Genomic DNA, 16101 nt, shown 5'->3' on the forward strand with positions numbered 1-16101 from the left:
CAAACCACCACACCTAACTACGCAAACCAAAAAAATCCTAAAAAAAAAAATAATAAACACGCACCGACCAAATACCAGTGGCGCACCAACATAAATGCAAAATCGACAACAAAACCAGCAGTAGCAAATACCAACAACACTTTACCCTAACTTGCACAAGGTAACAAACTAGAACGCAACAACCACCCCACACAAACCCAGTATCGCACCAACCTAAAACGAAAAAACAGGAAAAACAAAAACACAATGCAGATTACAAACTCCAAACCTGAACACACAAATTATTGGACCCATATGCATTTACCCAAGCAAAAAAATCAAACCCCATACGTCATTCACCTACTGTGGAAATGACTTTCATTAAAAAAAAAAAATACATTAAGGCAAAAATTGGTTGAGATTATGATTTATGGGTTTGGTTGAGATTGTCTGAACCCAAAAAACCCACATGCACATACTCTGCGTTCTGCTACTATTCCCTCTCTGCTTTCTTTCATTCCGTCCTATCCCAGAAGCAGACTTAGTAAATTGAAAATGCATAAACCTATAAAGCCTTCAAACCATTGGTGAAAATTCTGGAAAAAATGTCAATTTGTGTGACTGGCAGTGATAAACCAATCTCCATACCACCTTCAATGTCCCTGGCTTTACTAAAAGATAAGGCACCAGTCAAATCAATGGAAGCAAATTCAAACTTTTTAGGCCTTCCCCATCTGAAATCAAGTTCATAGTAATCGAATTTAGGCGACCCAGCCACACTCAATGATCGGTCAGGTGTCACCGCCATTAACAATGACCACCAATCTTCAGCACCATTAATAAAAAGTTTGATACGTTCTGAAAAAAAAAAAAAAAAAAAAAAAAAAACCCTAACCCAGAAATCGTACAACACCCAACATCACACCCGCCGCTCCCCAACCCCCCACACCCAAAACACACGGACGAATGTCAAACCCACCACCCAAACCCCCGAATAAACCCCCCACCCACCCCCCCCCCCCAAAAAAAAAAAAAAAAAAAAACTAACATAGATGAACTACAACTAATGAAAAATACAAAATCCTAAATCCCACACCCAAAATCCTCCGGAACAGCAGAAAACCCAGAAACCCTGATGAAAAAAACGCCAAAACAAACAAAACAATGAAAAAAAATTCAAAGAATCGGAGAAAAACAGTACCTGAATTGTCAGCAGAAGAGATGCCCCTAAGCCACTTAGATTGTCTGGAACCATCCATGAAGAATACTTGACGTCGTGTACTGGAACGATGAGGCGAACAGAAGACAATCGGGCTGCGGAATCGAGGAGGCTGCTCTAGAGAGTTCTACGAACGGAGTGTTTTGGGAAGGGAAATAAAACAATTCCTATTTTAACTCTTCACACACAATTAAACCAGCGAAAAAAAAAGTCATGCCATAATAAAAGACAAAGGCTAATTACAAAAAAAACCCTGCCTACCTAAATAATCAGTGCACGTGTGTTTAAAATAAAACATCATCTGAGACGTTAAAAAAACCACATCAACGATCAGGGAATGTGCTCACGGACTCGGCTAAATAGGGGGTGTGCACCAGATTCAAAATCTATATATATATATATATATATATATATATATATATATATATATATATATATATATCAAACCTTTCTTCTTCATGAAGTCTTTCCATTACCACTCTCGGGCATTCAAAAACGATCACTGTTTTTCCGCGAAATACGGCAAAAACCGCAAATACTTCATCACATTCTTCTGCAAAAGAACATACAACATCGCGAAGATACAGGTAAGCATAACTACTATTACTTCTCAGTCCAAACATTCATGATATTACTTCATTGTGTTAATACAGCAACGATACCTAGGATTACATATTACTTAGACTTGTTTATATTCTGGTATAAGATTATGTACATTACTGTTTTCAGGTCCTATACCTTATCATTGATAACCGCTATTTTTATACTCAACATTATGTGTATTCCTGATATATGTTATGTGTATTCCTGATATATGTTATGTGTATTCATTCATAATATTATGTACATTGGTGTTCTCAGTTGCTATACCTCATCATAGATAATCATTATTCTTGTATTCCAATATTATGTATATCCTGGTTATATATTATGTGTATTACTTAATAGTATTATGTACATTACACATTTGCATCCCTGTAAACTTCTCAATCCCAATATATTGTCTGTCTGGTGTTAATATTAGTGTTACCTATTACTTAGAACTGTGATTATGTGTATTATGTTATTATGTCAACTAGGGTTACATATTACTTATACTTGTGTTTATTCTGATATAATATTAAGTACATTAATGTTCTCAGTTGCTATAACTTATCATAGATAACCATTTTTCTTATATTCAACATTATGTGTATCCTAGTTATATATTATGTGTATTCATTCATAAGATTATGTACATTGTACATTTGCACCCCTGTAAAATTCTCAATCCCAATCTACTGCCTGTTTGGTGTTAATATTAGTGTTACGTATTCCTTAGATTTGTATTTATGTGTATTGTGTTGTTACAAATATGTCAACCACTACAACCACTAATCCCCGGAGATCTCCCAGAAATAAGAATGTTGCACCTACATCAACACCTCCAACCACGTCTGATCCTACACTACGAGAAATTGCCAGAGCGGGTAAACGAAAGAAAAATACCGCTGCTGCATCAAAAGGTGCTGAATCATGTTCTGAACCATCAAATGTTGAAACCAGAACAGATGCCGGTGATGCCCCCAAACAGCCTGCTGCCAAGAAACAAAAGAAAACCCATGCCAGTACAGCTGCTAAACCTGACAAAGCCCCAAAGAGGATAAGAAAGGATGAAAAACAGAAGAAGAAAAAACCAAGAAACAGTGATTATTTATCTATACGGACCTCCCCAAAGCAGCTCTATGCACTTGTCAGTAGTCTGAGCTTGGAACAGCACCAAGCTGTTAGAGATATGGGTTTTGGATCCCTTTTAAATGCAACACTATCCTCGTGTGATTGTGAACTTCTGAGGTACCTTCTAGAGCGCTTTGATGTTGGTAGATGCTCGATACATATGGAAGAGGAAGAGCTCCTTCTAGGGGATGATGATGTACAATCAACACTTGGCATCCCCAGAGGCCAACAGACTGTTGTGGAGGCTGAAGTAACAAGCAAGGACCCACAGTTCACTCGCTTGGTTGCACTTTGGAGACAGCGGTGGGGAGTGAAGACAGGCACTCCAACTACAAGCCAGATGCTGAATGGCATCATTGAGAGGCGTGATCATGGCGACATGTTCAAATGTGACTTCATAATCTATGTTGTTTCCACATTGATAAGAGGTTTCAAGAACATGTTCTGTAACTACAGACTCCTGTATTCACTGCAAGATGTCAGCAAGATCCAAGACTTCAACTAGTGTGCTTACACGATACAATCTCTCGTTGACACCACCATAACATGGAGAGGCAAGCGTGATGCAGCCTTCACTGGGCCTGCAACTTTCCTGATGGTATGCACTCTGTATATTGTCCTACAACCTTATGTGTATTCATGATATACATTATGTATATTGTAGACTATAATTATGTACATCTTTTAATAAATTTATGTGTATTATACTGTGTCATCCTGAACATTAACTGATACTGATTTTGAATGGTTTATCTTCTTTTTTTTTTTCTTTTTGTTTTGTTTCTCTATTTGAAGCTGGCATACCTAGACAAAGTGCAGGTTAGAGGAGAGATAGTCAGAAAGAGAATTGCCACCATCACTTTGTGGACTTCAAGTGATTTGAGAGCAAGGGTCAAGGTTGAAAGAGACATAGGCGGCTTTGGAAAGGGGAAAGTTGTTGAATATATCCCAGTTGCACATCAGCCACCACCTCATGAACTGCCACCGCCCCGTGAACTGCCACAAGGTCAAGAAGTTGAAAAGGTCACCACAGCATTGAAAAAGATGACCACGAGCATTATGGAGTTCGGTGAGGTCATGGCAGATGTTGGGGCGAATACCTCTGTCGTTGACATTATAAAGAATGTGTTCAGCAACTTATCCACCAATGCCAACCTCACCCCAAGCCCGAATCCAACCCCACCGGAGAGCCTGCTGCGAGATGATGATATATACAACCAACCCAGTTTCTTGGATGCGGTTGCTGAACTTGAAGCGACATTCCTGGCAACATTGAAGAACATGACAACTGCTGACATACCTGCACCAACTTTTAATCTCCTGACGCCAACTGGCCGTGATGCTACTCCTGAAGAAGCCCCGAGAAATGCAACTCCACCTGAAACAACACCACCTCCGCCCGAACCCACATCTGAACCACAAGCAGCAACACTATCAGCATCACCCACCACACCACCACCACAAACAACGGAAGGAAATACAACAGCAGCAGCAGTTACCCCAATTGCAACACTCTTGGAGCAGTTGGTTGATAACATGGCTGATGGTTCACCCCAATCACTACCAGCCACGGAACAGAAAACTCCAGAACAAATTGAGTTTGATAGGTAAAACTCACTTATCACTTAACAGTATCCTTATGTGTGTTTAATCTATTGATTATGAACATTTATGTTCCAATTTAATATCTCATAAATCCTAACCCAAATGTGATTATGTGTATTACTTCATAGCTTTATGTGTATTCTACTATAATATTATGTACATTATTATCCTTGTTAATTATTTAATCATGTTGTTATGCCTACTGCTTAAAAAGTTAAAACATGTTTCTAATTACTTTTCTGTCTCTACAAAGCATCATGGCTGAATCTGAAGATGATGTTGAAGATGTCAATGTCCGGAAAAGGCCACAGCGAAAGTTCAAGAACCTCCCTCTAGCTTGTCGATCCCCGTACTGGACAAGCAACATTTCAAAACTCAAGAATGTTTTCGCCAGGGAAAAACTGATCTCGAACTATGCGTTCCTGCCACCAGATGAGACTGACTACCCTTCTTAGTATGTATTTCATTTATAACTTGTTATAACAAATGCTTTCAGTTGCTATACCTCGTCATAAATAACAGTTATTCTTAAACACAAAATTATGTGTATCCTGGTTATATGTTATGTGTATTACTTCATAACATTATGTACATTATACATTTACATTATGGGCAGCAGTAGATTACTTTAAATTGTGAAGTGTTTATTTTGTAATATCAACTTGTTTTGTTTATTTCCAGTGAAATGTTGTTTTCTGCCCATGATCTGTTTGCAACGAGAGAGGACATTGCAACACTGGCAAGTGGGCAACTAGCTACAAATATCCTGCAAATCTGGGCACACAGATTGACAGTGCTTGATATGAAAAGAGCAATTGATCAACCAAAGAGGATCTTCTTCTCAGAAGCTGCTTACGTAAGTACACATCTAGAACTAAGCATTTTTTTAAACAATGTACTATATGACACACAACCTCTTCTTTACAGATGATGCTTGAAAATGTTGAAATAAAAGCTAGGAATATGGATATTGGTGACTTCTGTACAAATATTGACTACCAGTTGAGGGGGACTGCTATTGATATAACAAATGCAAGTCTTGTAAGTAAAATATATATATATATATATATATATATATATATATATATATATATATATATATATATATATATATATATATATATATATATATATATGAATTCTAAGATTATTGAATTTATGTCTGTATTTGACACAGTTTGTTAAATACCTTTTGATTATTCATTTCAGGTTTTCTTTACAATCTTGAGGCACAATCACTACTACTTAATGTGCTTTAACATCCCCAAGTCAAAACTTCAGATCGGGGGAATACCAAGTAAGAACAGATATGAGAACTGCCCGGTTAAATTGGTAAGATATACTAATACTCCTATTTAACATCTATACCCTATAGTTTAATATTTACATTACTTAAATTAATTAAACACTACAATTACTATAATGTGCAGAAAACAGCTTTCTACAAATACCTCCAATCGAAGAGAAACTCCCTTGCAAGGAAAGTGAAGAATATCGAAGTGGAGTGCATTCACATGCCATGGCAGGATGAAGAGAACACAACAGATTATGGCGTGTATTGCATGCGCCACATGGAAACTTACAAAGGGACTGAGGTAGACAAGTGGGAAACTGGTTTCATATGGGGGTGATAGTGATGTAAGTAATAATCAACTTTGTTCTACATTATACATGTTATCTCTTGTTTCTTCTAATTTTAACATCTATCTTTTGTTTATTGTAGGCTGCTTTCATTACATCGCTTAGAGCCAAATATGCAGCAAACATCCTCATGTGGAAGAACAACGAATACATGGAAACAGTCATGCACTCAGCGAGGGACAACTACAAGAAATAGAAGTGAAACTACTAACAAGAATCTGTAAAAAAGCAATTATGCTAATCCGATGAGTGAAACAGATTATCGTTCATCAGAACTCTGAGAAGATACAGGAATACAAAAGCAGATTAGAGTCCTACCTAACTACACATAGTCAATAGCTATTAGTTACAGGACTACTTCAACTCTAATGTTACATAATTAATAAATAGGAAATATAACATTACTAACACTCCCCCTCAAGCTGTAGGTGATGTAGACACAACACAAAGCATGTCTCGTAGAGTGGCAAAACGAGCTGATGGAAGAGGCTTGGTGAAGACGTCGGCTAACTGATCTTTGGTGGAGATAAAATTGACCAAAAAATCCCCAGAAGCTACCTTATCCCTGACAAAATGGTAGTCAATCTCAACATGCTTAGTCCGAGCATGAAAAAACTGGATTAGCGCACATATAAGTGGCGCCCAAATTGTCACACCACAGAGTCGTCGGAGCCCCTGAATGTAGGCCAAGTTCCAGCAGTAGAGACACAACCCAAGTAACTTCAGCTGCGACATCGGCTAGCCCTTTATACTCAGCCTCGGTGGAGGACCTAGCTACCGTGCGTTGCTTGCGAGAGACCCAAGAGACCAGATTCGTTCCAAGAAACATAGCATAACCACTTGTGGATTTGCGATCTATCGGACACCCAGCCCAGTCGGAGTCCGAGTAAGCATGGATGTCAGCTGAAGGTGACGCTGACAGTTTAAGTCCGAATTCCTGCGTACCCTTTACATATCGTAGAACCCATTTAAGTAAACCCTAGTGCTCATCAGTAGGAGTCTGCATGAACTGACAGAGCCTATTCACAGCATAAGACAAGTCTGGACATGTGATGGTCAAATACTGGAGCGCCCCGGCTAACCGACGGTATTGAGTAGGGTTCTCGTATGGGCTCGTTACCGGAGATATGGCTTGCGTGATTGCGGTTGGAGTGGATAGTGGCTTGCAATCAGTCATTCCAGCTCGTGTTAAGATATCGGCCATGTAGCGACGTTGTGAAAGTAGAACACCATCTTTCACTGGAATTGTTTCAATGCCGAGGAAGAAAGTCGGAGTGCCCAAATCACGGATTTTAAAGGTGGTAGATAGCTGACTGAGGAGGGAAGATAACAAGTCGGAGTCATTTCCAAGCATGATGATATCATCTACATAGACAAGTAGATAGACGCGTGACGTGCCTCGTGTGTAGTAAAAAAGGGACACGTCAGTCTTGGACGCCACAAAACCTGTAGTCAGCAAGTAATCATGTAACCGCTTAAACCAGTCACGTGGGGCATGTTTAAGACCATAAAGGGACAGCTACAAATGGCAAACATAATCCGGATGAGTGGGGTCTTCATAACCCGGTGGCTGTTGCATATAGACAGTCTCGGCGAGATGCCCATTTAAGAAAGCATTATGGACATCCAGTTGCCGCATAGTCCAGCCCTGTGATATAGCTAGGGCGAGCAATATGCGAACCGTGGTCGGTTTAACCACTGGACTGTAGGTTTCAAAAAAGTCCTCTCCAGCGACTTGATTGAACCCCTTGGCGACCAACCGGGCTTTGTAACGCTCGATGGTACCATCGGCCTTCCGTTTGGTGCGGTAGACCCACTTGCAGCCCACCACATTCATACCGGGCTTGGTAGGAGTGAGACACAACGTATTGTTATGCAGCAGTGCATTAAATTCTTGGTCCATAGCATCCCTCCACTGTGGGTGTGCTACGGCCTGAGTGTAGCAAGTTGGATCAGTTGAGGCAGTGCATTAAATTCTTGGACTACTTCAACTCTAATGTTACATAATTAATAAATAGGAAATATAACATTACTAACAAATCCAAGCTCAGACAACATTACTAACAAATCCAAGCTCAGACTTACTTGTATTTTTGGTTCAATTTTTGGAAGTTTCGGTTGATAAACAATTATCAGAAATTTGTATATGCTCCTTTTGGTAGTCCAATCTAATGTTTACTTGTATTCTATATTTTTCATATTCCCCAATATAGTTTTGTGTATAATCAATGCAAATACTACACAAACTATGAACTATCAAAAAATGTACATAATCATATGAAGTAATACACATAACCCATATAATGAATACAAATAAACTTTCAAAACAGTGCACATACTACTAAAAAAAGTCTAAAAAATATTTTGTTTCTGCTAATATATACAATCAAACATCCTACTGAATATAATCCATGTACAGAATACACATAGGACCAAGCATATCATTTCCCTATACTGATAACTGCAAATCTAAAAAAGAAATGTACATAAATATATAAAAGTAATTAACACAAATAAAAATATACATAACCATATGAAGTAATACACATAAAGTATATAATGAATACACATAAACTTTTAAAACAGCACATATCATAATAAATGTCTATTTTATTACTGCTGAGTTATATGATTCAACATCCTTCTGTACGTGATACATATAACTACGATGATTAACACTAACATATGCTTTAATTATCCTCCATGCTTGACATTGTGCTAACGTGACAAAAAATAGAACCTCCGAAACTTGGGTGGACAAGATATCCATCACCCGCAATATTTAAAATAACATCCTCAACTTGAGACTGAACAGCAGATTTTATTTTGGAAGCAACCATATTTGCAAGATGCTTCCGTCCCCTTGCTTTGTTATATTTCTTTGAAATAACACTGCTCACCCTTCTATTCCGCAACCCTTTCGTCCGCCTAGTAGATGGATCCTTTATAACACCACTTAGCGATCCTATGTCACATTCTTCAAATAAACTACCACCACATTCAGCTTCAAGTCTTCTCTTTGCATCTGCAATTGCTTCTTCACAAATCTTCCGTCCTTCGATATTTTCCTGACTGTAAACAGCAAGCCTCTGAAATTTCCTAATGATTTCTAATAACCAAATAGAAGATGCACCATTACCACTATCAACTCTAGACATTATATCAAAATTATCAACTTCAACAACTTTTTTAGTCCACCTCTTCAAAATATACTTCTCAGGGACTTCAGAAACACAATGCACATTTAGAATGCGTAAACAATGACAACACAAAATCCGCAATTCAGTAAACAACTTGCAACTACATCCAATGTCCATTTGTCTACTGTTAAAGATCACTTCATGCCTAATAATATCAACATCAGGCCTCCAAACATGATACTTATACACACCATCTTCCAACATCACACACTCTTGATAGCATGATCCACCGTTCAAAAATTGTTCTTCAAACAAATAGTATATCTCAATTGTATAAATTTCCCTAGCATGCAACAGAATCTTAACATTATCCATCACCATTGTGGGTACACCTTGTGAACACAGAACATCTTCCCCATTATCTCTACTTCTCCACTCTGATATGACCCCAACAAATGAGTTATAAAAATCACACAAACCAGATGTCTTGGACAACCTTCTAGAAATAGAGTGATTTGTGGTCTCACTCCTTTGAGAAGATAAAATCCCACCCGAAAAATAATCTTTATTAAATGCAGGACACCATTTTTCTCTACACCCATACAACTTTTCAATCCAATGATTATTGTGACATTTATATGTTGTAACCATCCTGAAATAACATGCCATAAATATATTAAAGTAAACCTACAAGCATGTCAAGATATCACATACAGAACAGACTAATGTACATAATCTTATACATGAATACACATAAACTATCAAATAAATACACATAAACTTGATACAAAAAATTAATTCTGTATTCTGTATAATATAATCTAAAAATAGTCATTCAATGATAATCCAATATAAACTAATAATAAAAACAAAAACAAAAAAAAAAATAACGAAGCATACATCAGACACGTACCTTGTCCAGTAAAATTCAAACTCTGCCTCTGTATCCGTATACTTCAACAAACAATTGAATATATCTAAGAAATATTTTTGATTTCTTAACCCTTTAATGTGCTTCTTTGAGTTCTCACCAATATGCCATATACATAGCCGATGTCGTGAACTTGGAAAAACTTGAACAATTGCAGCAGCCATAACAGCACATTGATCAGTCATTATGCTTTGTGGACTTTTGTAATCCATAGATCTCAAAAATGTCTTAAACAACCATACAAATGACTCAGTCTTCTCATTCATCAAAAAACCGCATCCAAACATAACATTCATGCAATGGTGATTCATGCCAACAAAAGGTCCACAAATCATGTCATATTTGTTAGTACGATATGTTGTATCGTGAACTAACAAGTCCCCAAACAAATCATAATCTCTCCTCATTCGTCCATCCCTCCAAAAAAAACTACACAACCTTGACTCCAAATCCACCTCAAAATCAAAGTAAAAATCTCTTTCACTTGATTGCCTCCGTTTGAATATTTCAATCAATGTGTTTGAATCAGTACCATCCAATCTGTTCAATGCATCGGTACATAGAGAGTTATATGCATCCGTACTTATAAAACCAACAAGTGGTGATCCCCCTGATTGTGTTTTAAGGAATCTTACACCATCTGCAACAGACACACCACTGCTCTTCAAATCAGTAAGATAGGATATATGATTCCTAGACACCATCCTATGTGACCTTAGAAGGCAACTCTTGCTTGGTGGAACCAATTCGTGATTATGCAACTTCTCGTGCTTCGAAACAATCCACATCCCATTCTCATGTAAATCGAATTGGACATATGCACCACAACCTGTACGACCATCAATTTTAGAATAACACCCTTTTCCTGTACTCCTTTTAAATCCATCCTTCGAACAATGAAGCATCTTCGTCTTTATTGTTTTTGTAGCAGAAGTATATCTTTGCTTACCCCTCCTCACACTAAAACCTACTCTAAAAGCATAATCATTATACATGTCATATGCTTCATCAACCGAACACACTAACATCCCTACCAAATCCTGATTAGCTGCAAACCACATACAGTTTAACTACCCATACTGTTAATGTACATAATCCATAACTATAATACACATAAACATATGGCACAATACACATAATCATAAATACATAAAACTATCTTTTCAGTCCATCTTACTATGACATTCAATCCTAAAAATCTACACAATTGCATAAAAAGAAACGAACAAATCAAACCATACAATGCACATAAAACCTCCCTAGATCAACATCTTCAAATCAGACCATACTAACATCCAATACAACCACAATCAAACAGCAATCCTATATCAATTCTTATATAATTCAACGCATCAATAACGCATGCGAATTCAATATATTCATCATACATCAAACAAAATACAAAAGAAAATCTTAAAAATCAAATATTAATACCTGGATTAGCATCCTCTGTATCTACCACTCCAACAGGATCAGTTATATGCTCTGTTTCCGCCACATGCTGCTGCGCAATCGAATCATACATGGCTTACATCCAACAATTGCAAAATACGGAGCAAATCGAACAATCAGATCGCTACCCTGTTCTCTAATCCAACAGACATGATCGGCACGACGACACCATCTCTTTAGAACTCCTCTCTCACTTCCCTCTTCTTACCACTTGACGGCATTAACTGAACAATAAAAAAAGGTCGTTACATATCAACTCCATACGGCGTCGTTTTGAAGCTGGGCGCACATAGAGCTATACGCCGGGGTGTATGGTATAAATTGCCCTCATTTTGTTGAGTAATTTTAGCTAGGTCCCTTTAATATCACCAGGCATTCCATAAGGGGGTGTTTGGTTGGCATGATTACATTGAAATTGAATTGTAATTCAATGAAATGATAAACTACATTGTTTGGTTGGAGGGAATTGCAATTCCCTCAATTCATTGAATTGCAATTCATAGGTCCCCCAATGAATTGCAATTTAATGAATTCATCCAAAGGGAAAGGGAAGGAAATGACATATTTGTCCTTAAATGTTATTATTAATATTATTACACAAAGGGTATTTTAGTATTTATATCACTTCTCCCATTTTCATTATTCCTCTCTACCAAACAATGTAATTGTAATTCCTACTTTATTCCCACCTTATTTTTTTCCCACCGAATTAAAAATTCCTTTCCCGCTTAATTCATTCCTTTCAACCAAACGCTCTGTAATTGAATCAACATATGCCAATAAAATAACCAAGCATAAAAATAAATTAAACTAATATAATTATATTCATAGTTATACTACTTTAATATATTTTTGTACTAACAGGTGTAATTAATTATGGAATTTTAAAACCCTCATGGGTAGCTTAGTTAGTTCTTGAATGAAAGATTGCACCCAAGGATGCACTATCACATCCTAATAGTTGTAGTATAAAAGTTTCATCCTTATGTGAAGGTGACATTGCACCTTATAGAGTTATAGGTACGTATCAGACACTAATCCTCTCATCTGAAGGACTATTGAGTCACCAAATCACCGGACCTCCTGCACTCAAGTATTAAATTTAAAAACATGATGATAATAATCAAACATAAAAGTAAAGAAAAAAATACAAAAATTGTGATGGGTGCAGGTTGGTACGTTTTGCTAGTGCTCAATTAACCATTTACCATATACAGTATATTTGCTAGTTGCAGTCGGATTTCACACCTGAAAGAAGAGTAAAAAAAAATTTAAAAAAAATAGTGATGAGCAGTAAATATCAGGGTTGTAAAAATCCCGCCGCCTAAACACCGAGCAATCGGCGCCTAGACGCTAGGCGCCCCTAGGCCGTTGCGATTTTCCCCCTAGGCTCCCGCTTAGGAAACCGGCCGCCTAGGTGCCCGCCTAGCGCCTAACTCGGCCGATTACACCGAGTTAACTCGTCAATTTCTGTCGAGTTAGCCGAGTTAACCCGGCCGACTCGACCTTGCTAATTTTTTTCATATATATATATATATATATATATATATATATATATATATATATATATATATATATGACATATATGCACCTACACACATGCACTGTTTTTCTTTTTTTCAGTTAGCCGCCTAGGCGGTGCTTAGGCCCCGCCTAGGCCATCTAGGCGCTAGGCGCTACTCTACCGCCCAACTAGTGCCTAGCGCCAACCATGGTAAATATTGAAGCTAGCTATAACCTTCTTTGCTCACACGAGTTTAGCTTAATATTTCAGTAGGTAGTATTTATGAGAAGAGATCAATGTTCAAACTTCGACAACGACAATGTAAGAATTATGTTTAAAATGAGCACATCGTTCCTTATACGCATCAACATTTTACTCTATCCGCTGAATTATAAATAACTATAATTTATATCCTCTCAAATATTCTATTAGGTCGAAATTTAAAAAACTCTTGAGATTGGAAATTTAACCATTTGGTAACATTCCTTACAAATACAAGACCCCACGAATGCCCATAGTCCCATACACTGCACCATGCTTCTCACCTTCTGCATGCATTTACTATCAACTTTTGCACGCCAGCCGAGGGTCCCCACCTGCCCTACACTCCTACACCATTGGAGTTCTATTTTTTTTTTCTTTTTCATTTTTAATTCTTATCCATAAAATCATATAATTTATTTGAAGAGTAAATATTCAAAATGGTCCATCGACTATAGCTAAATTTATAAATTGGTCATCGACTTTTAATTTCAACCAATTAAGTCCTTAACTTTGTAATTTTGACACGATTTGGTCATCCATCTATTTGACCGTTTGTTGACCGTGATCGACGATCTCCAGAAGAACCTTCAGCTCTTGTCGGAGCACGTGGAGCCTCCAGGATGACGTTGCACTGGTTCAGAAACACGTCGTCGTGTTCGCTCTAGTACGAACTCAACTACATTGAATCCAAAAGGAGGATGAAGAAAGGCGACCAGATTTGGTAGACTGCTTTCGGCAGTGGATTCAAATGTAATAGTGCGGTCTGGAAATGCAACCAGAACCTTAAAAAACCGACGATGGACCATGAAATTACATATATATCCTCAAAAATCACAGTCAACAAACGGTCAAATAGATAGAGGACCAAATTGTGTTAAAATTACAAAGTTAAGGACTTAATTGGTTGAAATTAAAAGTCGAGGACCAATTTGTGAATTTAGCTATAGTCGAGGGACCATTTTGGGTATTTACTCTTATTTGAATTATAATGAATACTGTCAATGTTTATTATCACAACTTAACGCAACAAAATCAGTGTAATTAGATATATCAATATATCATACATAGAGCCGTCAAAATGGGCTTAGCCCGCCGGGCTTTCCTGTCCCGCCCGCCAAAAGGATGGGGTGGGCTCATGTTTTTTAAGCCTGTTTTAAAAATGGGCTTTTTTGCTCGCCCCGCCTAGCCCGCGGGCTGACGGGCTAGCCCGCCAGCCCGCCTTTTTTTTTTTTAGTTACTAATATATATATATATATATATATATATATATATATATATATATATATATATATATATATATATATATATATATAAAATAAAATTAATATATATAATATGTATAATATAATAACCGTTATCGGTCGGTTCGGTTATCAGTTTTTGGTAATTATATTTACCCCTATTGTTGTCATGTTGTGATGAACGAATTTATGTTATTTTCTTATGAATAAGTGTTTTAAGTAGATAGCAATTGAGTTATTAACATAGTCACATTAGAGTTTAGATTTTAGGGACACATCACACATTCACACATGATTAAAAAAAAAAAAAAAAAAAAAAAAAAAAAAGCGGGGTTTGGTGGGGGCCCGCGGGCCTAAGGCGGGGCGGGGCGGGCTGCCCCTACCTAAGTCTGTATTCTTGGCGGGCTTTTTCGCCCGCCCCGCCAACCCGCATTGACAGCTCTAATCATACATGGTTGTACTTAGTGCCCATGAGCACCTTAAGAATTTCGAAACTAGTTATATAATAATGTCAAGTATATATAATGTTAACTATAATAAATAAATGGATAGAAAATATAATTTGACATTTTGTAAATAGTGAAAATTAATTTAAAATCCTATTTACAAGAAAGCTAAGTCACACATCACATTAGATAGGATCATTAGATAATTATTTTTATTTATTGGATATTTTGAATTGAGCTTACCCTTGGTTAAGAAAATGAAATTACTTATTAATTAATTAGGAATCATATATTTTTAGAAAAATGGTATTTTTATTCCTTGTGTTATATATTTATAACATTTTTTTCTCCTGAATTATTTAAGTGGCAGTTCCCCCCCTCTTCCCCCCTCCTCTAATACGTTAGACATATTTACCCTTAAAATAAATATTTCATTTATTTTTTTCTCCAACAAATTATAACCACAATGTGATTCAAGGGAGAAAAGTGCCATTTTCCCTATATTTTCATGTCCGTCGTTGAAAAACTATGGTAAGAAATTTTGATTCCTATATAATATATATAACTTAACTTTATGACTCTATTTCTGTTTTGGTTCATTAATATACTGTTATTTGGTTGGTTTTCAAAAATATATAACTTAACTTTATGTAAATTATTTTTTGAGTGATGCGAGAAATTCACAATCACTGAAAAAACACGTGGATCTTGAATGCAAGAAATAACCTAAAGGTTCCTACTAAATTTTTAAAGCAATTACTAAGTTGAACTAGCACCAGGGTCTACTCCATACAGAATAAACAATTAACTTAGGAAAGCAAAAAGGAATCGTGCACCAGGAGATGTTCACGCAGTTCGGAGCCTCACTACTACGTGTGCGGGGCCGCTCACTTCAACCCAAATCCACTAGAAGAATAAACGGAGTACAAATAGAAAAGATAACATTACACTTTGAAGTATAAA

General features: G+C 36.9%; 1 protein-coding gene across 1 annotated transcript; it reads right to left on the reverse strand.

Annotated features, from left to right (window-relative positions):
- Positions 1 to 8850: 8850 nt before the first annotated feature.
- On the reverse strand, positions 8851 to 11756 carry LOC109154457 (protein FAR1-RELATED SEQUENCE 7-like). The gene is made up of 3 exons (XM_019302238.1): positions 11666 to 11756; positions 10214 to 11279; positions 8851 to 9952 (listed from the first exon to the last, which is right to left on the reverse strand). The coding sequence occupies exons 1-3, from the start codon at positions 11754 to 11756 to the stop codon at positions 8851 to 8853; spliced, it is 2259 nt and encodes a 752-aa protein (XP_019157783.1).
- Positions 11757 to 16101: the final 4345 nt, after the last annotated feature.

This window comes from Ipomoea nil, unplaced genomic scaffold (assembly GCF_001879475.1).
Source record: "Ipomoea nil cultivar Tokyo-kokei standard unplaced genomic scaffold, Asagao_1.1 scaffold2647, whole genome shotgun sequence".
Taxonomy (NCBI): Eukaryota; Viridiplantae; Streptophyta; class Magnoliopsida; order Solanales; family Convolvulaceae; genus Ipomoea; species Ipomoea nil.